At 42.9% G+C, this 22692-nt stretch overlaps 1 protein-coding gene across 2 annotated transcripts in view; it reads left to right on the top strand.

The window, feature by feature from the left end:
• The window catches only part of TNKS (tankyrase), a 275303-nt gene that overhangs the window by 239261 nt on the left and 13350 nt on the right, over positions 1-22692 (top strand). For both annotated transcript variants that reach the window (XM_037896522.2, XM_007065877.4), the window contains 6 exons: positions 2162-2399; positions 3046-3128; positions 9856-9976; positions 12034-12131; positions 14700-14774; positions 15985-16090. In XM_037896522.2, coding sequence (XP_037752450.1) covers positions 2162-2399; positions 3046-3128; positions 9856-9976; positions 12034-12131; positions 14700-14774; positions 15985-16090 — 721 coding nt within the window. The remainder of the gene's footprint in view (positions 1-2161; positions 2400-3045; positions 3129-9855; positions 9977-12033; positions 12132-14699; positions 14775-15984; positions 16091-22692) is intronic.

The following is a 22692-nucleotide window of genomic DNA, read 5'->3' as shown; positions in this document are numbered from 1 at the left end:
AGGGAGTAGGAGAGTTTGAGCCACAGGAGGGGGTGAGGAGGCTGGGCTGGGGAAGAAAACAGACTCATGGAGTGGTCTAGACACCATTCCCCAAATAAATCCACTTTACATGTTCCCCCTGCACCTCCACACATGTTGCTGTCCAGTGACTCTGAAAAGGACTTTAGGGATCATTGTGGAAGCCAGCTGAACATCAGTTCCCAGTGCAATCTTATGGCTAAGAGGGCTAATGCAGTGCTTGGATTTATAAACAGGAGAGCATCAAGTCAGAGTAAGGAGGTGCTCTTACTTTGTACACCGCATTAGTGAGACCATTACTGGATATTGTGTCCAGTGTTACTGTCCACATTTATTTTAAAATGTTGAAAAATTGGAGCGAGTTCAGAAAAGAGCTACAAGAAGTATTTGAGATCTGGACAGCCTGACTTACAGTGAGAGACTTAAGAAGCTCAATTAAGTTTTTCCAAGAGAAGGTCAAGAGGTGACTTGACCATGCTCTACAAGTATCCACATGGGGAAGAGGTTTCTGACAGGAGAGGTCTCTTCAGTTTAGCAGCAAGGGCATAATGACATCCAATGGCTGCAAGCTAAAGCTAGACAAATTCAGACGATGAATAAGGTGCAGGCTTTTTGTAAAAGTGAGGTAAATTAACCTTTGGAACAGTTTACCAAAGTAAATGGTAGATTCCTCATCCTTCAGAGTCTTTACAGTCAAGACTGGATGTCTTCCTGTGGGCTTATCTAAAGGAACATTTAGTTTGCAGCAAGCTAAAAGTTCCCTAGTGCTCTCTGATCTCTTCCTGTTTCAAACCAGGAACTTTTAGTGCACAGCAGCAGGGTCCACAGACACTTAATGCACAACAATTTAGTGCAGGATAGACTTACACCCCAGCTTGCTGCAAACTTGGGCTGTGGTGGGAGGGATAGCTCAGTGGTTTGAGCATTGGCCTGCTAAACCCAGGGTTGTGAGTTCAATCCTTGAGGGGGCCATTTAGAGATCTGGGGCAAAAACTGGGGATTGGTCCTGCTTTGAGCAGGGGGTTGGACTAGATGACCTCCTGAGGTCCCTTCCAACCCTGAGATTCTACGATATGTCTACACTTGGAGCTACTGGTGTGATTCCCAGCTTGTGCAGACACAGTCACACTAACTCATATCCAGCTAACACTCTAAAAATAGTAGTGTAGCCACAGTTGTGCGGCAGCAGTGAGCAATGACAAAGGCTCGCCATCTGAAGTATGTACCTGTGGGGTCTCAGCAGGTTTGTACTGGGGACTGCTGGTGTGTGTTAGCCTGCTGTGCACTGAGTGTCCATGTGGACCCTGATGACTGTGTACTAAAAATTCTGTATGGCACTTTGATTTATGCTGCTTTGAAATGGGAGTATATTAAAGCACACTAGTGAACTTTTAGTGCGCGGCCACAGGCTCCATGTGGACGATTCCTGTGAACTAAGGCTATGACTACACTACAGCCTATGTTGTCATAATTTATGGTGCTATGGGGTGTGAATAAACCACCCCACTGAGCGACATAAGTTACACCGACAACTGCCAGTGTGGGCAGCGTTATGTTGGCAGGATATACTCTACTGCTGACAGCTACCGCTGCTCAAGGGGGCTGGCATAGCTAAGCTGACGGGAGAGCTCTCTCCCTTCGGTTTAGAGCGGCTACATTAGAGCGCTTACAGCAGCACCACTGCAAGCTCTATAATATTTAGACAAGCCCTAAAATAGGTTCTCTAGCTCAACCAGCAGTTACAGGATTGAAGAAGGAATTACATGGTGGAATTGTCTGATCTGCTATGCAGGTCTGATGAGATTATTATACTGGTCTTTTCAGGCCTTAAAATCTATAAAATCACACTGCCATGAGGAAAAAATGTAATTAACTCTCTGACATATAATAGAAAATAGACCTGGTCTTAAAAAGTTGTGTTAAGTGGGTGCAATTTTTGCTTTTTTTTTTTTTTTTTTTTCTTCAAAATGGATGACCTATGAGAGGATTAAATTTATGTTATGAGATTGTTGGGGGTTTTACTTAGATGGGGACTGGGAATAAGGTTATCCACTGAATGTATTTTTTTCCTTCCTTAGTAAATGAATAGATGGTGATTTTAATGAAAATAAAGCCCTATGTGAATGTGCTTTCTGTCTTTCAGGCTGATGATATCAGAGCTTTGCTGATAGATGCAATGCCTCCAGAAGCCTTGCCTACCTGTTTTAAACCTCAGGCAACCGTAGTTAGTGCCTCTCTAATCTCACCAGCATCTACTCCCTCCTGTCTCTCTGCTGCCAGCAGCATTGATAACCTTACAGGGCCTCTGGCAGAACTAGCAGTGGGAGGAGCATCAAATGCTGGGGATGGAGCAGCAGGAACAGAAAGGAAAGAAGGAGAAGGTAATTTTTCTGCTGGGTAAGGTTCCTGTGCAAAAATACAATAAGAAGGTGCTTAGCATTGCATTCTGCCTTACTTGATCCTGAAGATGTTGAATATAAAAATACTCCCATCTCAAAGAAATGTGAATTTCACTATTTCTCCTGTTTTCTTCCTCTGCTCTTTGGGTGACTGTTCCTCTTCGTTATCTTTTCGTTCATGATTAGCTCAGAATCCAAAGGTAAGGGTCACTGACTAAATGCACAGATTTCCGCTGTTGCTGCTGGACAAAAATTCTGATGGGTATAATTGTGATTTGGGGAAACACGATGGCTGAGATGAGGGGGTTGTTAAAGTTTTAATCCTTTGATTAATATTTGAAATACATGCTGTCCATCAGCATCTGAAAGATGGTATAGCAAAAATGCATCCATCTTCATCTGTATTCCTGTGTAACTTGCTGTCCTGTTTTACTGAAATCAGATGTTTCTGTTTTAAGCGGTTGTTTTTAATGTGTATTTAACATTCAGTTTTTACTGAGCTTTTGTACAGTCTAAGGTAGATTATTTGGCTGAGGACTATAGAGAGCTGTGTTTTGAGACTGAGGACAAGCTGACATTATGCTGGATGATGAATATCTTCTACATTGATCTGTTTCTTTCATTATAGTCGCTGGTCTTGACATGAATATCAGCCAGTTCCTGAAAAGCCTTGGGCTTGAACACCTGCGGGATATCTTTGAAACAGAACAGGTAATGAGTGAGCCTCATGTATGGTGCACTTGTATGTTCATTTATAGGGAATACAATAAATACTCAAGCAAATTTTGATTGCATCTGTTATTTCCTAACTTTTTTTAAATGACTGTTTAACATCTGTGAAAAACAAAAATAACAAAGAAAACTACAAATGAGTCATCTAGTACCTTAAAGTGAGGTTCTACTCAGAAAAAGACTGAATAAATGGCATCACAGTTATTTGAGGCTGGTATCAAGTTTGCTCAGTTTAAAAGTAAAATATTTTTTTTCCCAACTGCCAGCTCTGCAAATTCATCCCGGGATCTGAGTCACGATTGGTCCTTTGGTCTTGAGCATTATTACCAATAAAGGTTTTGCAGGACAAATTAGACCCTAAGCTACATGTGTCCTTTCCCATTCATAAACTCTTAAAGGTTTTTTACAAGGAAGAGGGAGAAAAATGGTTCTCCTTAACCTCTGAGGATAGGACAAGAAGCAATAGGCTTAAATTATAGCAAGGACCGTTTAGGTTGGACATTAGGAAAAGCTTCCTGTCAGGGTGATTAAGCACTGGAATAAATTGCCTAGGGAGGTTGTGAAATCTCCATCATTGGAGATTTTAAGATCATGTTAGATAAACACCTGTCAGGGATGGTCTGGATCAGTGGTTCTCAACCGTTCCAGACTACTGTACCCCTTTCAGGAGGCTGATTTGTCTTGCGTATCCCAAGTGTTACCTCACTTAAAAACTACAAAAGTGTCACAGAACACTCTTACTGAAAAATTTCTTACTTTCTCATTGTTACCATATAATTATAAAATAAATCGCCACCCCCAGATTGAGAAACACTGATGTAGTATATAGAGCAGTATAAACAAGTCATTGTCTGTATGAAATTGTAGTTTGTACTGACATTGCTAGTACTTTTCATGTAGCCTGTTGTAAAACTAGGCAAATATATTGATGAGCTGATGGACCCCCTGGAAGATCTGTGTATTCCCAGGGGTACACACATCCCTGGTGAAGAACCACTGGTCTAGATAATATTTAGTCTTGCCATGAGTGCAGGGGACAGGACTAGATGACCTCTGGAGGTCCCTTCCAGTCCTACAATTCTATGATGCCTGAGCAAGCCTGTTGCATTGAACAGAGTTATTTAAGTTATCCCACAGTATTCTTGCCAGCAAGTTAAAGAAGTATGGGCTGGATGAATGGACTATAAGGTGGATAGAAAGCTGGCTAGATTGTCGGGCTCAACCGGTAGTGATCAATGGCTCCATGTCTAGTTGGCAGCTGGTATCAAGTGGAGTGCCCCAAGGGTCAGTCCTGGGGCCAGTTTTGTTCAATATCTTCATAAATGATCTGGAGGATGGTGTGGATTGCACCCTCAGCAAGTTTGCAGATGACACTAAACTGGGAGGAGAGGTAAATACGCTGGAGGGTAGGGGTAGGATACAGCGGGACCTAGATACATTGGAGGATTGGGCCAAAACAAATCTGATGAGGTTCAACAAGGACAAGTGCAGAGTCCTGCACTTAGGACGGAAGAATCCCATGCACCGCTACAGACTAGGGACCGAATGGCTCGGCAGCAGTTCTGCAGAAAAGGACCTAGGGGTTACAGTGGATGATAAGCTGGATATGAGTCAACAGTGTGCCCTTGTTGCCAAGAAGGCCAATGGCAATTTGGGATGTATAAGTAGGGGCATTGCCAGCAGATCGAGGGACGTGATCGTTCCCCTCTATTCGACACTGGTGAGGCCTCATCTGGAGTACTGTGTCCAGTTTTGGGCCCCACACTGCAAGAAGGATGTGGAAAAATTGGAAAGAGTCCAGCAGAGGGCAACAAAAATTATTAGGGGACTGGAACACATGACTTATGAGGAGAGGCTGAGGGAACTGGGGATGTTTAGTCTACGGAAGAGAAGAATGAGGGGGGATTTGATTTGATAGCTGCTTTCAACTACCTGAAAGGGGGTTCCAAAGAGGATGGCTCTAGACTGTTCTCAGTGGTAGCAGATGACAGAACAAGGAGTAATGGTCTCAAGTTGCAGTGGGGGAGATTTAGGTTGGATATTAGGAAAAAAAATTTCACTAGGAGGGTGGTGAAACACTGGAATGGGTTACCTAGGGAGGTGGTGGAATCTCGTTCCTTAGAAGTTTTTAAGGTCAGGCTTGACAAAGCCCAGGCTGGGATGATTTAATTGGGGATCGGTCCTGCTTTGAGCAGGGGGTTGGACTAGATGACCTCCTGAGGTCCCTTCCAACCCTGATATTCTATGATTCTATGAAGTGAAAGTGATTAGAACTTAGTAAACAATGCAGTTAATGGGCAAGGCAGAAGAGAAACTACTTTACCCAGGCCTTGTCTACGCTAGAGAATTTCAGGAAATAGTTTCCTACTGCAAACAAGGTTATAATCTTAGCTGTTTTAGGTGTGTAGGGCTAAAGAGTAAATAGTGGGGGGAAAGCATGTTACCAGTTACTCTGGATATGCAAAATGTATTGTAAGAAGTTACCATGTTTATGGTCAGTTTTTGGAAGAGAATAGCATTTGAATGTACTTGTGAATTCTTTTTCTGAACAGCTTCTTGGACAAACACATAATTTACTAGTATGAACTAAGATATAATGTGAGGCGAGGGAGAAATAAGACATAACAAACCGTAGCCGTAAGTCAGGGAACAAACACTTTAAACATAATGTGTTGGTTATGAAAATTCTCCAAACTATTGTATGAAGTGTTAAGAGTTGTCCTTTGCTTCCCATTTCCTGTAGATATGACAGTTTTTCTTTAGTTTTCATTGACATTATGTATACCTCTTCTCCACTTCAGCATGAATTGTAATATTTCTTGGCTACCTTTTTCTTCTTACCTAGGAGAAGTGTGCTTTCCATATATTTAATAGAAGTTTATATTTATCAGAAAAATTGAAATATTGGCTTTTTAGAACCAGGAAAAACTTTTCTATCCAAATAGTTCTGCTCTCCGTGGTTATCTTAATCTAATCTTGGATTGTTTCATTTAGTCATGACCCTCTAGAAACAAATCTTTAAGTGCTGCTTAAACTCATTTTTCCTGTTTAAAAAACCTTCCTCTTGCGCTGAAGAGTTCTGCTTTAGATGCTTATCTTCTAGGTAAGGCTATCGATTAATTGCAGTTAACTCACTTGAGTAACTCAAAAAAATTAATTGCGATTAATTGCAGTTTTAATCTCACTGTTAAACAATAGAATAACAATTGAAACTTATTAAATATTTTGGATGTTTTTCTATATTTTCAAATATTGATTTCAATTACAATGCATAATGCAAAGTGTACAGTGCTCACTTTATAGTATTATTTTTATTACAAATATTTGCACTGTAAAAAGGATAAACAAATAAAATAGTATTTTTCAATTCACCTCATACAAGAACTGTAGAGCAGGCTCTTTATCATGAAAGTGCAACTTACAAATGTAGATTTTTTTTTTGTTACATAACTGCACTCAAAAACAAAATTGAAACTTTAAAACCTACAAGTCCACTTAGTCCTACTTCTTGTTCAGCCAATCGCTAAGACAAACAAGTTTGTTTACATTTACTGGAGATAATGCTTTCCGCTTTTTACTTACAATGTCACCTGAAAGTGAGAAGAAGCGTTCACATGGCACTTTTGTACCGGCATTGCAAGATATTTATGGGCCAGATATGCTAAACATTCGTGTGCCCCTTCATGCTGCCCCCACCATTCCAGAGAACGTGCTTCCATGCTGATGATGCTCATTAAAAAAATATATGTTAATTAAATTTGTGACTGAACTCCTTGTGAGAGAAATGTATGTCTCCTGCTCTGTTTTACCTATATTCTGCCATATATTTCATGTTATAGCAGTCTCAGATGACGAGCCAGCATATGTTGTTCATTATAAGAACACTCACTGCTGATTTGACAAAACACAAAGAAGGTACCAATGAGAGATTTCTAAAGATAGCTACAGCACTCGACCCAAGGTTTAAGAATCTGAAGTGCCTTCCAAAATCTGAGAGGGACGAGGTGTGGAGCATGGCTTCAGAAGTCTTGGAAGAGCAACTTCAGAACCCAAACCACCTATAAAGAAAATCAGCCTTCTCTTGGTGGCATCTGACTCAGATGATGGAAATGAACATGCATCAGTCTGTACTGCTTTGGATCGTCATCAGGCAGAACCCATCATCAACATGTCCTCTGGAATGGGGGTTGAAGCATGAATCTTTAGAACCCACAAGTCCACTTAGTCCTAAAGTTTTACATTGTTTTATTTTTGAATGCAGTTATTTTTTTTGTACATAGTTCTACATTTTAAGTCCAACTTTTGTGATAAAGTGATTGCACTACAGTAGTTGTAATGGGGGAATTGAAAAATACTATTTCTTTTGTTTTTTACAGTGCAAATGTTTGTAATCAAAAATAAATAAGGTGAGCACTGTATACTTTGTATTCTGTGTTGTAATTGAAATCAATATATTTGAAAATGTAGAAAACAGCCAAAAATATTTAAATAAATGGTATTCTATTATTGTTTAACAGTACGATTAATCAGGATAAATTTTTTTAACTGTTCGACAGCCGTACTTCTAGGTTCTGTACAATTTTCCCCCACTAGTGAGAGTTTTAAAAATGCAAATCAGCTTTACTTGTCTCTTTCATCATTTTGAAAACTTGTTAATTCATCTCATACTGTTGTCCTTTCAAAGACAATGAGTACATCTTCATAGTCATTCCATATTATTTTGACACTTGATGTCTGGAACTGTCTTTGTTTCCCATACACTACAATCTCTGCAAGGAAACAGCCCTCCTGTGATACAGGTACCAGGGAGGGACAGCTTTTCATTTTGGATCTCCCCTGACGTTAATCCTAGTCCTCTGGCAGTACGATAGTATCTTTTGCAGTCTTTTGTAGTGCTGCTCTGCACTTGATGGATGTTTTCAATGATTCTTTCATAGTAACCTTCATATCTTTTGCCTGATCGATATGTTTGGTGTCATGTTTATCGCATATCCCTTGGTTGAGTCCCTCTCTCCTGAATTAAGCATATTATCTTTGTCTACAGTGGACTTTGTTTGCTACTTACAGATCCAGTCATCCTAACTCTCCAGCTCCTTTTGAATCTAGTTGCATGGTTTCCCATTGATTACTAAGCCTCCAATTCTATTGTAATGTGTAAATTTGGGAGCAGATGTATTTGAATGCCTCTCCTAAATGAAATTTTTCTGTATCTCTGAGGTCCAAAAAGTAACCTGTGTATAGAATTTCTGTACAATATGAAAAGTTTGTGCCTAGACTGCCCTTTATGTCCTGCTCTTAAATCAATTTTCTGCTTCACATTTTATTTAACATCCTATTTTATTACTTCCTGCTTTAGCAGGTAATCTCTATTACCTTGAAATGCAGCCTTGTCAAATGCTTTGAGGAATCTTAATATATTACAGCCAGTGAATAGTCCTGATCTGTCATCATGACAGTCATTATTCCTAAGAACCGTGGGTTACTGAAGCATGATTTTACATAGCCAAATCGTGTTTGGAGACACACACGCACCACATAAACACAAAGTGAATGTTTTCGAAAATCTGTAATGGCATCGATGTAGGATGTGTTAGACATTTTAATAAGGACATAACAGCAAAAGAATGGGAAATTATCAGGCTAAAATTAGACTGAACTTTTATTTCCATGTTGTATGTGGTGGAAATACGTTTATCAGTCTTTGTGCAAAAATGTAAAATCTGGCTACAGTGTGCTGTAAACTGCTGATATGTGTATAGTGCTGATGTACAGCACCACGTTAGTAATCCTGACCCCTTAATAATCTTGACAAGAAAGCTGTTGTCTGGGATTTTTTTTGCTATTTCTGTTGTCACTCATGCACCTCCACTAGTGCTAGCAATGGTGGGTGTGTTAGTGTAAATAGTATACTGGTGTGTTAGCCAGAGTGCCATCTAACCCTCCTCAGAGCCATTCTAGATAATACAATGACTAGCCACCTGTGTACAATCGTCCTTGATGTGGAGCTCCATCAATGATACTTCAGTACAGGAAATTATTTTAAAAAATCCAATATGTCACTGTCACTGAAGGGGAAGAGTTATGATGCACCTAAGGAACAGAGGAATGCAAGTCCCACTGATTTTCAGTGGGGCATATGCACCTAAATCCCATAGGCACACTTGAAATCTCCTATCAGTTTTAAATTAAGCCTTTTATCATTCCTTTAGCAATATCAGATCCAGACTAAATCATTTTCCTGGTAATATTTGACTATTGTTTCAGTGCATTCATTAAATGGTTAGAAATTATTCCCAGTTTGGTGTGGAGTCTTACCATGAAGGGAGATGGATGGGAAATTAAATAGCTTACTTTTTAACTGTTTTGCTAAATTAGATTTCCGTGTTAGTTTTTGGAAGAGAGAGGTATGTTCTGTGTTATTTACACACATTCTGCAGCAGCCAGCATAGAGCAGCTCCCTGCTGTCTCACCATGGGGAGAGACCCTGTGGTATTTACCTGGGCCAGCCTCAGACAGGAAGGTGGCAGTCTATTAGATTGTAGGGTCATCATAATAAAAATAAAATACATAAACTGAGGGATTCTGCTCCTAGCATGAATGCAGTGTAGGTACAGTATAATTTCTGTAACAATGGGACTTTTTCATTTTTTCCTTAGGAGGTAATGAAGACTTGGCTACTAATTTTTGTCATCCTTTCTCTTTTCAGATAACTCTTGATGTATTAGCAGACATGGGACATGAAGAGTTAAAAGAAATTGGCATTAACGCATATGGACATCGCCACAAACTAATAAAAGGTGTAGAGAGACTTCTAGGAGGGCAGCAAGGTAAATATATCAAAACAGTCGGCCCTACCTGTTAACTTTGAGTTATGTACACCTGGACCTGTCGGAAATAATTTTCAGCAGGCCTTCAGCAATTGCCTTCTGAAAGGAATGCTCTTAGACCACCCCCAGTCTTAGACCATGACTTCAAAGAGTCTAGGTGTGGTTAGATGCATTCCTGCTTGCAGCATTGAACCAAATTCCAGCTAGGCAGTAGAAATTAAATGGCTGGAGTCAAAGGAATCTTTCAGTCCGGTGCTGCAAAGATGGGGTGGAACCATTGTCTTGTCTCCTCTCCACCCTATCTGGGGAATGCACACCCCAAGAGGTACATGGAGGGGAGGAACATGAATTCACCAAGGGCAAGTCATGCCTGACTGATCTAATTGCCTTCTATGACGAGATAACTGGCTCTGTGGATGAGGGGAAAGCAGTGGACGTGTTGTTCCTTGACTTTAGCAAAGCTTCTGACACGGTCTCCCACAGTATTCTTGCCAGCAAGTTAAAGAAGTATGGGCTGGATGAATGGACTATAAGGTGGATAGAAAGCTGGCTAGATCGTCGGGCTCAAAGGGTAGTGATCAATGGCTCCATGTCTAGTTGGCAGCCGGTATCAAGTGGAGTCCTGGGGCCGGTTTTGTTCCATATCTTCATTAATGATCTGGAGGATGGCGTGGACTGCACCCTCAGCAAGTTTGCAGATGACACTAAACTGGGAGGAGAGGTAGATATGCTGGAGGGTAGGGATAGGGTACAGCGGGACCTAGATACATTGGAGGATTGGGCCAAAACAAATCTGATGAGGTTCAACAAGGACAAGTGCAGAGTCCTGCACTTAGGATGGAAGAATCCCATGCACCGCTACTGGCTAGGCAGCAGTTCTGCAGAAAAGGACCTAGGGGTTACAGTGGATGAGAAGCTGGATATGAGTCAACAGTGTACCCTTGTTGCCAAGAAGGCCAATGGCATTTTGGGATGTATAAGTAGGGGCATTGCCAGCAGATCGAGGGACGTGATCGTTCCCCTCTATTCGACACTGGTGAGGCCTCATCTGGAGTACTGTGTCCAGTTTTGGGCCCCACACTACAAGAAGGATTTGGAAAAATTGGAAAGCGTCCAGCGGAGGGCAACAAAAATGATTAGGGGACTGGAACACATGACTTATGAGGAGAGGCTGAGGGAACTGGGGATGTTTAGTCTACGGAAGAGAAGAATGAGGGGGGATTTGATAGTTGCTTTCAACTACCTGAAAGGTGGTTCCAAAGAGGATGGCTCTAGACTGTTCTCAGTGGTAGCAGATGACAAAACAAGGAGTAATGGTCTCAAGTTGCAGTGGGGGAGATTTAGGTTGGATATTAGGAAAAAAATTTTCACTAGGAGGGTGGTGAAACACTGGAATGGGTTACCTAGGGAGGTGGTGGAATCTCGTTCCTTAGAAGTTTTTAAGGTCAGGCTTGACAAAGCCCAGGCTGGGATGATTTAATTGGGGATCGGTCCTGCTTTGAGCAGGGGGTTGGACTAGATGACCTCCTGAGGTCCCTTCCAACCCTGATATTCTATGATTCTATGCTGCTCTGAGCACAAGGCCATCATTCTAGCAGGCTCCAGCATGAAGGGCATACAGTGGGAGCAGCTCTTTGTGTACCTACATAAAGGCCAGTCACGGTCTAGTGCAGGGGTTTGTTCCAAGATTAACACACACAACTGTTGGTTACTAATAACTAATTCCTGAATGGATCACACTGTAATTGCAAACTGTTGGAATTGTCTCTATCACACAGGCTGCTTCACTTGAAAGCAGAAATTGCTCGATAAGTTCTTCTCCCACATAAATTTTATTCTTTTAATATTTTATTCTGTTTTAATACTCTCTTTTAATGCCTGCTGCTTTTCAAGCGTTTGATCTAATTTAGGTTGTATTTCCTTTGTTTACGTCCTTTATTGCATTTGCTCCTGCCCTGGGGTTATTTAACAAGCAATAATAGTAAAGCTGGGTAAAAATACAGCAGGTATTGTTTCCTACAGTTGATTTTTACTTCTTAAATTCTTCCCTTTTGCAGGCACCAGTCCTTATTTGACTTTTCACTGTGTGAGCCAAGGGACTATTCTCCTAGACCTTGCTCCCGATGATAAGGAGTATCAATCAGTAGAAGAGGAGGTATTATAAATACAAATATTTTTGTTTTAAAAATTGGCTTGTGTGTGCTGCTTAATGTCTGTCCTGGAGGTCAGTGTGGTTCTACACTGCAAAGTGATCCTCTCAGAATAGCATTGGTGGGTTCCACGTTACTGCCACTCAGTGACTACAGATCCAGATGTGATCCCTGATGGCCAGATCTTCAAACTCCGCCTAGGAACTGAAGGTCAAACTAGGTTCTTTTCCTCTTATATGTCCCCAGTGCTCTGCGGGCCCAATTCCACACCCAGGTACACCTGCGCTCGTCACATTTTTTCAGATTATGGCCTCGGTGATACCTTTACAACCCTCACTGCCTTTAGTAGAGCTCCACAAGTGTGTCACTGACTTAAAATAAACAAGCAATGCTGTTGGTGCTGCACAAAGAGAGACTCCAGCCCTGCAGCACCAAAGCAGTTAACAGGAATAAAAAAGATCTGACCCCAGGGCACTCAGGGAGCAGTAGGAAAGGGCTGTTTTTATGCAGTCTCTTTTGGCAAGCGAAACAACATCAAGGTCCTCTGTAGTGTGGGGGGAAAGGACACAAGCCCCCACAGCTCCATGGGGACAGACCAGGCATCAGCATCACCTCACCCCCAAAGACAGCAGTCAATCCTGCAGCTCCCAAAAAATGAGCTGAGAGTAATTGCAGGTGGAGGCTGGAACAACCATTTCTCCCCAGGGTCCTGGGTCATCGTTGAGAGTAGGACAGGTCACACAACAGCCCCATGATCCCCTTAACGTGGCATTGCCTCTTGCCCCAAGAGACCAGGTGATGGGTGGGGCCAGACACACCCTTCTGCTGTTGGGGATGGTGGTGCACATAGAGCTGTGGCTGCTTTCGTTGTTGCTGGGTGACTGCCCACGTTCAGATCTTCCTTGCTCTGGCCACTGTCTGCCAGCCAGGCTAACCCAGTGCTTCTCCCTGCCTTGCCACAATCTCCTGCTCAGGTGCTGCCTTCTCCACAGAGACACTTGGATACTAAGGCGATGAGTGCCAGGATAAGAACTTAGATAGGGTAGGATGGATGCTGTATGCTGTAACCCTTACCTGTAGTTGGTATCCAGATGTGTATGCTCCACAGGGCCACGTGTGTGCACCTACCTTCATGAAAGTTGTCAGTTTTTCCCTTTTTTAGCTAGGGTGTTTGGGAACATAGGTTAAAATAGAACCAAAGGGATTATGCTCTCGTTCATCCCTTTCCCTGTGGCTTGTATCCACTGCTTCAAGAGGCAGCTCCTTATGCTTCTTGAAGTCTTTTGGAAACACCCACTGAATGTGCTCTTGGGTCGGGGTCATTAACTCCCCTCACAAAGTGTATTTTCTTGGAGAAGTGTTCAAAAGGCTCATATGACAGATCAAAATGAGGAGGGAGGTTTTGTGTGTACTACTTTATGGTATTAGCTATTTAAATGGAAAAATAAACAGATTACATTGTAAAACCTTTGACCTTGAGCCCTAGACTTCGTGTGTGATCTGTCCATTTCTGTTAGTAGAAAATCACATTAGGACATGCAGGATCAGGGACTTAGGGTGCTATTTTAACAAATTGTTTGCTTAGTTTAATAAGGAGGCATGGTATGACAACCTCATTGTGTCCAATCACCTTGTCACCAGTGAAATACTGATGCCAAGAGTCTGCTTAGCAACCCTAACAGCTTGCTGCCGTAGCGAAAGTCAGAATATCGACTGCAAAGTTCACATGTATTAGACTGTTTTGCCTCTCACTTGGTGTAGTTTATGTTGATTTTCTGACTTAACATTGCCCTAGATTGTAACTCTTTCTGTGCTGTGCTAGTGTTTTTTTGTTCTGTTTTTAAAGTAAGTTGAAAATGTTTAAGCTACGTCTTGCTTAGACAAGAGTTTGGAAATCCAGAGTTCATACGGGATTGCATATAGCTTGCGTAACAGACAGAGTCAACTGCCAACAGAGTCAAATACAATATTTATTTGGGCTGTTATTAAATTCTGTTACTTTAACTGTAATTGTCTACCAAAAGTCACTTACCTGTAGATGAAATTATAGTTCTTGATAGCAGGTAATAGTAATGTACAAACATCACAATGTACTGATCCCCCCAGTAACCAAGAAATGGAAGATTATGTACCTTAGTTATACATTCTTTATTATGTCAACATAGTCTTTCCAGAAAATCTTTCTTGCTTTTTGTAACATTATAATTGGAACTTTTGAAATTCAATGTCCATGTCTATTTTGGACAGTAAATTCCAATGTGCTTATTTTCTTACTTGGAGTTTTATTGACAAGTTGGGTCATTGGATTTGTTCTCAGCCAATATCCTGGAGCAATATGCTCTACTGGGACTTTCTGTACTCTAACAAATAAAAGAACATAGCTGTATTCAAACTTGAGGTCTCTTAACTTTTGGGTTTCTTTGCTCATTCTCAACGAATGTAATCTGTTATAAGTATATTCACCGTTCCTCATTTTTTGGCCTTGCTTAAATGAACTCCCTTTCCAGCTCATTAATATTATTAGCAGGTGTCAAGTTTTATGTTTCAGAATTCCATTTGATATTTTTATGCAGATGCAAAGTACAATCCGGGAGCACAGAGACGGTGGCAATGCTGGAGGGATCTTCAACAGATATAATGTCATCAGGGTAAGTCTCAAAGACTTCAGAAAATCAGAAGTAAAATAATGATAAATTATGCTAACAGGTGAAATCATTTTGATATGCTGCCCTGTCATTATATAATTGCATACAAAAATCCACATTACAAGAGCGTTAAAGTTGCTCAGTCAAGCGCTCAGAAGGTAAGAAATACCAAAATTAAGACTGTACATCCATGCTGTGCAGTGAAGGAGACAGGAGGTGACCATGTAATTACAGACTGTACCATAATGCATACACATAAAGAGGACAAATTATTAAAGTGGAACAGGCAATCTTAATTCTGGCTTCTGATTGCTTGACTTCGCAGCCTTAACGTTGTGTTTGGTTTTTTAATGTAATGTCCCCAATTTTTTTTTACAAAGCAAACTTCGACCTGCTTCATATTGCCTTGGTGTCAACAGGGATAGTATTGGGAGCACAGACGAGACAGCTGCCCTGCTTTCAGTTCCTGTGCCCAGTGCCACAGGAGCTCCCTACAGCTCCTGGGATGGAACATGTTCAGTCACTCTGGGGATAGCCAAGTGCAGTCCTGTCACCATTAGGAGCTGTGAAGGGATGGAGCATGCTCAATATGGATAGAATCTTCAGAGTATTTAGCTGCCAGACTCTGACAAGTCTCTACTGAGCATGTGCAAACTGAGATTTCTCAGAGGCTCATAACTTGGCCAATTTGGGTGGATTTTCCCAGGGATGGCAAAAGGCACATCCCTGACACCAGGCCTAGCTGCATCACCACCACCAAATTTCAAGTCCCTGCTTCAAAGCTTGAAAGCACTAGACTAGAGCTTCACAGCGAAATAGTATTATGAATGTTTCATGTGCGCAAAACAACACGTTTTCCCCTAACTTGTTCTCAGAAATGGCTGAACAGTTTTTGCCTAAATTTTCCAACAAAATTCTGCCTGAGAATTCTGCCTGAACCTAAAATTTCAGCCCAAATGGTAAAAGTTTGGCAAAGTAATAAGCAACTGAAAACAGGATCTTATAACAGGAAGTGTTGGGCTACCTGGACTAAAGGTGGTCTGCCAGCTCCGTCTGTAATGTTTTTTACCAATTTTGTTTTAAAAGCAAAAGCTTAGGTACCGAACCACCCCAGATATTTGTTATACAGTCCATGCCTCTTGCTACAGTTTCCCTATACTGTATAGAATTACATTTCATTAGAATTGAATCATATTTTTTGTTTACACTGTAGATTCAGAAGGTTGTGAACAAGAAGTTGAGGGAGAGATTCTGTCACAGACAGAAGGAGGTCTCCGAGGAAAATCACAACCATCACAATGAGCGTATGTTGTTTCATGGTGAGGAACTAGTCTCTATTTCTAGGCTTCACGACTTCTTAAAAAAAAAGGGGGAGTGGGGAGTAAATGTTAGTGTTAATCATTGTACATTGTTTTTGTATATCTGCTCGCTGTCCTCTCCACCATCAGAACGTATGCAAGTGTGTTTTGATGAGAAAAGTTACACTTCTTCAAGAAGTGTCCCTGTGGGTGCTTCACTTCAGGTGTGCATGCGCCCCTGCACCTTTGAGCAAAGATTTTTAGAAGCAGTGCCCGTTTGGCCCTTCCATGTGCCCTACACATTCTCATGCCCTGTTCCGAGGATATATAGAACCGCATGCGGGACCCACCCTCCATTCTTTTTCAGGCTCCTTCAGCCTGAGATGAAGTGTAGAGTGTGCCTGTCCTCGTCAGCCTAGTTCATGTTTAATGTTTGTGGTGTTAGTTGTTGGAATCATGGTTCCCTCTTTTTTTCTTCTTTTTTCTCCCTGTTAAGCGGGATTTTTTGGACTTTGCTCTGGCTGTCTGACTGGATCCCCTAGTTTTAAGAGCTTTCTTTCCTTTCAGGAACCTATCCCTATCAGTGACAGGCATCCTCAGTGTCTCTGTCAATTTGGGAGACACTCATATCCCCAGCAAGTGCAAGTTCTGCACGTCATTCAAGAGCAGATCTCAAAACCATAGGGAAACAAAGTTTAGATTAGTGATAATCTAGTGACGGGGGGAAGGATAGCTCAGTGGTTTGAGCATTGGCCTGCTAAACCCAGGGTTGTGAGTTCAATCCTTGAGGGGAGTATTTCGGGATCTGGGGCAAAAATTGGGGATTGGTCCTGCTTTGAGCAGGGGGTTGGACTAGATGATCTCCTGAGGTCCCTTCCACCCCTGAGATTCTATGATGGAACAAACCCAAAGACCAACTTCTGACCTGGGTACCGAAAACCTCCACGTACACAGGGCTTCAAGTGCCCCATTTACTTTGAGATCCTCGTCACTGAATGCCTCAATGTATACGGGCTGAACTACAGTTTACCTCTGGGCATCAGTCACCAAAAGTCTCAGCAGACACAACGTCTGTGTCAGAAGTCCACAGTACAGAGAGCTGTGTTACCTAAGCTTCTGGTTGCTGATGAGAAGAATCGGAGTACTGGGTGTCTTAGAAAATCTTGGGCACCAAATCACAAAAAGACTCTGCATATCTCATGTCACAAGGGGAATTCTTTAGATTCTCCATGTGGTTCAGGTACCGGAAAGGCCTCTAAGGTGTCCTCTAAGAGACCGACTACAAAGAGAGATTGGGTACTGAGGTCATCTACTTCGTACCCAGACCACTAGAGATCTCAAAGAGGACTACACCACCAGACACTGAAATGAATTTCTGATACCAACATGCATTGGGAGGAAGAGTCCCCTGCCTAGTGGTTAGCACCCCAAGGCGGCAGTCACCCCCAGTGAGTGCAGTTAGGGTCAGCAGCACTGCCTAATGGGTGCAGTTCGGGGTGGCACCTCTGCCTAGGGGATACAGGTCAGAGGTGGCACTGGGTTTATATGAACCCAAAACTATGGTAACTAGTCTCTGTTTTCCAGGCAGCGTCAGGAAATAAATCAGTGGGAGACGCAGCACTTCTGTCTGATAAACGATTGGTTCACACAAAAGTGCTTCCATCCAAAAATCCTTGTTTTTATTGAGTACAAAGCACACATCAAAAATAGCAATAGTCTAGAGCACCCCAGATAGATATAGTTACACAAAGGCTGAGATAGTGTCGAGTGGCAGCAGCAGGGTTCCAGTGGCTGGCTTTCCTTCTAGCCACTGGGGAGATGGATTTCAGTGTCTCCTTGCTCATAGAAAATCCAAACTTCTCCAGAGTATTCTCTCTAATTAAACTCTTTATAGGTTTCTTCAAACAAAGCACATAACTCGTAATGACCCCTAATATGCTAGCAATTTCCCTAGCAACAGCAAATAATAATTCATTATTCTACTTATCAGCAAAGCAACTTCAGCTAGAAGTTTTACAGACACAGGCACCTGGACCAAGGTCAGCTCCCTTCCATTCTCATTTAATGCCATTTTACTTTATCTGTCCTTGTTAGTAACACTGCAGCTTGTGCAGCTGTTTTTGTCTGCCTAAGCAAGTCCAAATTCTTCCTCTCTGCGTGGTATCCTCACTTTCACTTCATGATGGCTAAATGCACAAGAAGGCTGCTGGTTATGGCAAGTGCAGGTTTATGTTAAGTCCAGTTCTTTCATAATATCTCCATCTAGTGGGTATGGGCCTTGGGCAGGGTAGGAGAACCTGGGCCCTCCACTCCACCGGGTTGCAATGCAGAGCCCTGGGAGGCTGGTTTGGCTGCTTACCTGGTGGCGTCTTCTGTCAGCCTCAAGTCAGTTTCCCTGCGTCACTTCCTGCTGCAATCTGCGTCCCAGCCAGCTGCTGTCCATCTCTGGGGATTGCCACCTCCAGGCTTTCAGCCCTAGTCCCGGTCATCGGGTACTGTTGCTCCCCTGTATCCAGGCAGAAGTTTGGCACCTCCTTCGCCCAGAATTGCTCCTTAATCCCCTCCTGTCCCATGAGGGGTTTATACACCCCATCGCACAACACCATCCCATCACACTGTGGTACCGACAGCATCTTGAACCTCTGCAATAACAACATAGTCTGATCATGGTCACTCTCAAACCAAGCTTCCAGTGTCCAAGACATTAGTACCAAAACCAATCTCTACAGGATCTCACCTAGCTGCTACCCATATACCATCAATATCACAGGAGTTTAAGTATTCAAGAGACCACATTGTTTCAGTGAGCCAGAATCCCTGCTACTCTCTGGTACCCAGCGTTTACCTGTACCGACACCCGCTCGGTCACTGACTCCTCATTTTCCTCCCAGGCCACCTGACTCACTGAACTCTACCATCCATGATGATCAGTTGTTACCTACCATGGAATATATTGAGGAAGACTCATCTGACTCAGATTTCAATACAGGGTTTTTCTGTCAGGGTTTTTCTCCAATACGTACTAACACAAGAGGACAGAAGACCTCCAGCTCCATTCTCTTGGCTTGACCAGCGTGGATGCTTTCCCCTTTGGACCTCCCCAGTGGCCTTGGACTCTGTACTGTCAGCAATTTGACAACATCTACTCACTCCCACAGAGAGCATAAAGAGGTATTCTCCTTAGCCCCCACTCCCACCTTTTCTAGCAGAAGAGAGGATCTTTGAGGACCAGGAGGCAAGGGCTGACAAGGAGATGACATCTCTTACTAATATATCATTGTCATCGCCTGATGAAGCAGTCATGCCTCCTCCACCTTCGATATCGGATGACTGATGTGTGGATGTCACTGATATACTTCATATTCCGTTAGAGGTGGTCCAGGATTCCCATCATAAGCTCCTGGACATTTTGCACACCTCAGCTTCTACACAAGTAGACATCCCTGTCAATGAAGCTTTACTGGAACCTGCTAAGATCGTCTGCGACTGCACCATCTACTTGCAAGCATGCAGATAAGAAATACTATGTCCCAGCTAGGGATTTTGAGTTTTTATTCGCCCACTCTGCATCAAACTCCCTGGTAGTGTAGGCGGATAATGAATGCAGTGGGCAGCACAATACAAAATCTACCCCTTGCAACAAGAACAAGAAGAGACTTGACCTCTTTGGTTATAAGACTTACTCCTTAGCCATGTTGCAGTTTCGAATAGTGACTCGTCAGGCCCTTATGTCAAAACACGACTATTGGAACTACAATACATTTAAAACCTTTATTGAACATCTAGCAGAGGAGCATGAGGAGCAGTTTAAAGCTATTATACAGGAAGATCAGCTTTTGGTAAAAATATCCTTTCAGGCCTCCTTGGATGCAGCTGGTACTGCAGCCAGGTCCATCTCCACTGTGATCATAATGCAGTGAGCATCTTGGCTGCAGCTGTCGGGCTTTCCTAGGGAGGTGCAGAATAATGCTGAAGATCTCCATTGAGACAGCCGTTAATTGTTTTTCAAGTCTACACATGACTCCATTCACACCTTGAATGACCGAAGGCCAAGCACAGATCCCTTCGGATCTATACACCAACATATAAAAGAAAGTTTAGCAAGTCACAGTCAGCACAGAGATCTTGCTCAGCCCATTTTTCCACCTTCCATAGGCCACCCAAGCCAGGAGGGCCAGGAGGCCTAAATATTCAAAAAGGAAGCCAGTGGCTGCCACATTTTCTTCATCCCAGCCATCCAAGCACCAGTTTTGTTGGCTTTGTCAAGAGTCTAACTCTTGCCCACTTGACAAGGACTCACTGTTGCACCATCCTATCCTCCTTCTCCCCTTTAAATACTTCCTCTCCCAGTTTCAGCCTGCTGGGAGACCATAACATCCAACAGATGAGTGTTGGAGGCCATTACATCTAGTTATACTAATCATTTCACCTCCATCCCCCTGTCCCTCCCTTCCCCTATCCCTTTTCAAAAACCCATCTCATGGGCAATTGCTGAGACAGGAAATGGCCTCGCTGCTATGCTTAGGGGCCATGGAACCAGTTCCAGTTCAGCTCAGGGGAAAGAGGTGCTACTTCAAGTACTTTCTGATCCCCAAAAAGAATGGGGATGGAGGTCAGTATGCCATCTCAGATGCACGAACAACTGTGTGAACAGCAGAAATTCAGGGTGGTAACCCTTGCAGCTGTAGTTCCCTCCCTTGATTCCAGGAATTGGTTTGTGACTCTCAACTTTCAAGCAGGGCTTTGGAGCGGAGCCCGGAGCTGGAGTGCAGCGCAGCTCCGGAGCAGTGCAGCTGTAGGTTTTTGCCTGGAGCTGGAACGGAGCTGGAGCACAGTTCCAAAGCTCTGCTTTCAAGACATATATTTTCATGTGGCAATTCATCCCGCTCACAAGATATTTCTTCATGTCATCATCGAACGCGACCACCATTGGTACCATGTGCTCCCTTTCAGCCTTTCCTCTGCCCCAAGGGAATTCTCCTAGATCCTCGTGGTCATAGATCCCCACCTTCATCGCCTGATGATAATGGTCTTCTCTTTCTTGACAATTTGTTGATCGGGGCTGATCTTATCAAGGGATATTGTCAGCAGTACAAGCAATGAGGTCGCTATTCCACATTTTGGGCCTTCGACTCATTCTCAAAAAGTCAGTTTTGACGCCAGTACAGCAGATAGACGTCAGAGGAGCTTCTCTGGTTGTGTTAACAGCCAGGGCTTACCGTCCTATGAACAGATTTCTCACCCTGCAGAATCTCATCTCAAGGATTATGCGCAGCTCTCATATCCCAGTAAAAAATTGTCTTCAACTGCTAGGGCACATGGCAGTTTGCATCTTTGTATCTCAGTGTGCCAGATAATATTTTCGGTGCATCCAGGAATGGGTCAGACAGTCTATGTGCCAAACAAGCAGAGTCTGGACAAGCCCTGTTCCCCAGTAGGTTCTGCAGTCATTCAGCTGGTGAAAGGATAATCACTGCTCTCAACTCTAGAAGATTGATGTGAAGAAACTGCTCTCGAGATGACTATTTGCCCTGGTTTTTTTTGCGACCCCCAAATGTGCCCCCCTAGCCCAAGAGTGGTGTGTCTGATGTAATGATGATAGTGGGAGGATCTTAAACAAACGGGACTCCTGAATGCCCCTTCAAACCATTAGCTACATGTTTACTTGTTCACCTTTCCCCCCAAAGACAGTCTTCTTGGTGTCCATCACTTCCGTCCAGAGGGTCCAAGAGCTGGGGAATTTAATGGCAGATCCCCCTTTATAGAGTTTTTCAAAGAATCATTATAGCCACATCCAAACAAAGATGGTGTCTATGATGTCTTCTGAATTTCATATAAACCAGACCATTCATCTCAGTTTTTTTCCCCAAAATCAAATCAGACTCAGTAGGAATCTGCCTTCCATATGTTAGATGTTAGAAACCTAAGGACATCAGCTTTTCGTCTGGATAGAACCAAACCTTTCCAGAAGACCCCTAGACTGTTTGTTTCAGTTGCAGACGGATCCAAGGGATCCACAATTTCCAACCAGATGGTCTCAAGGTGGATCTTTGGGTGTGTTATTTCATGTTACGACCCTGCTCGCATTCAGCCTCGTTCCAGAGGGTTAGCCCGCTCTACAAGATCACAGACTACTTCTATGACATTATTTTAGAATGTTCCAGTTGTTGAGATTTGCAGACCTTCGACCTGGACTTCAGTACATACTTTCTCCAACAATTATGCTGTGGTTCATGCCACTAGATTGGATGCTGCGGTTGGCAGTGCAGTTCTGTCTTGAGTACTAGATTCTGTTTCAGAGCTCCCTCCTCTCTTTGGGGCTAGTGCTTGGCAGTCACCTGAAGTGGAGCAGCCATGAAGAAGGAGCAGTTATCTTGTGCAGTAACTGGAGTTCATTGAGATGTGCCCTCCTACCCAGCCTCCTTCCTCTCTGCTTTGGAGTTTTGGGCAGGGATGGTGTCCCTAGCGTCTGGTTGCCAGAAGCTGGGAATGAGCGACAGAGGTGAATCACTTGATTATCCGTCTGTTCATTCCCTCTGGGGCACGTGGCATTGGCCACTGTCAGAAGACAGGATACTGGGCTTTGGTCTGACCCAGTATGGCAGTTCTTATGTTCTCTTGTT

The sequence above is a fragment of the Chelonia mydas genome, chromosome 4 (genome assembly GCF_015237465.2).
Source record: "Chelonia mydas isolate rCheMyd1 chromosome 4, rCheMyd1.pri.v2, whole genome shotgun sequence".
In the NCBI taxonomy this organism is placed as follows: domain Eukaryota; kingdom Metazoa; phylum Chordata; order Testudines; family Cheloniidae; genus Chelonia; species Chelonia mydas.
The sequence above is the reverse complement of the archived record's forward strand: the minus strand, read 5'-3'. Positions and strand labels throughout refer to the sequence as shown.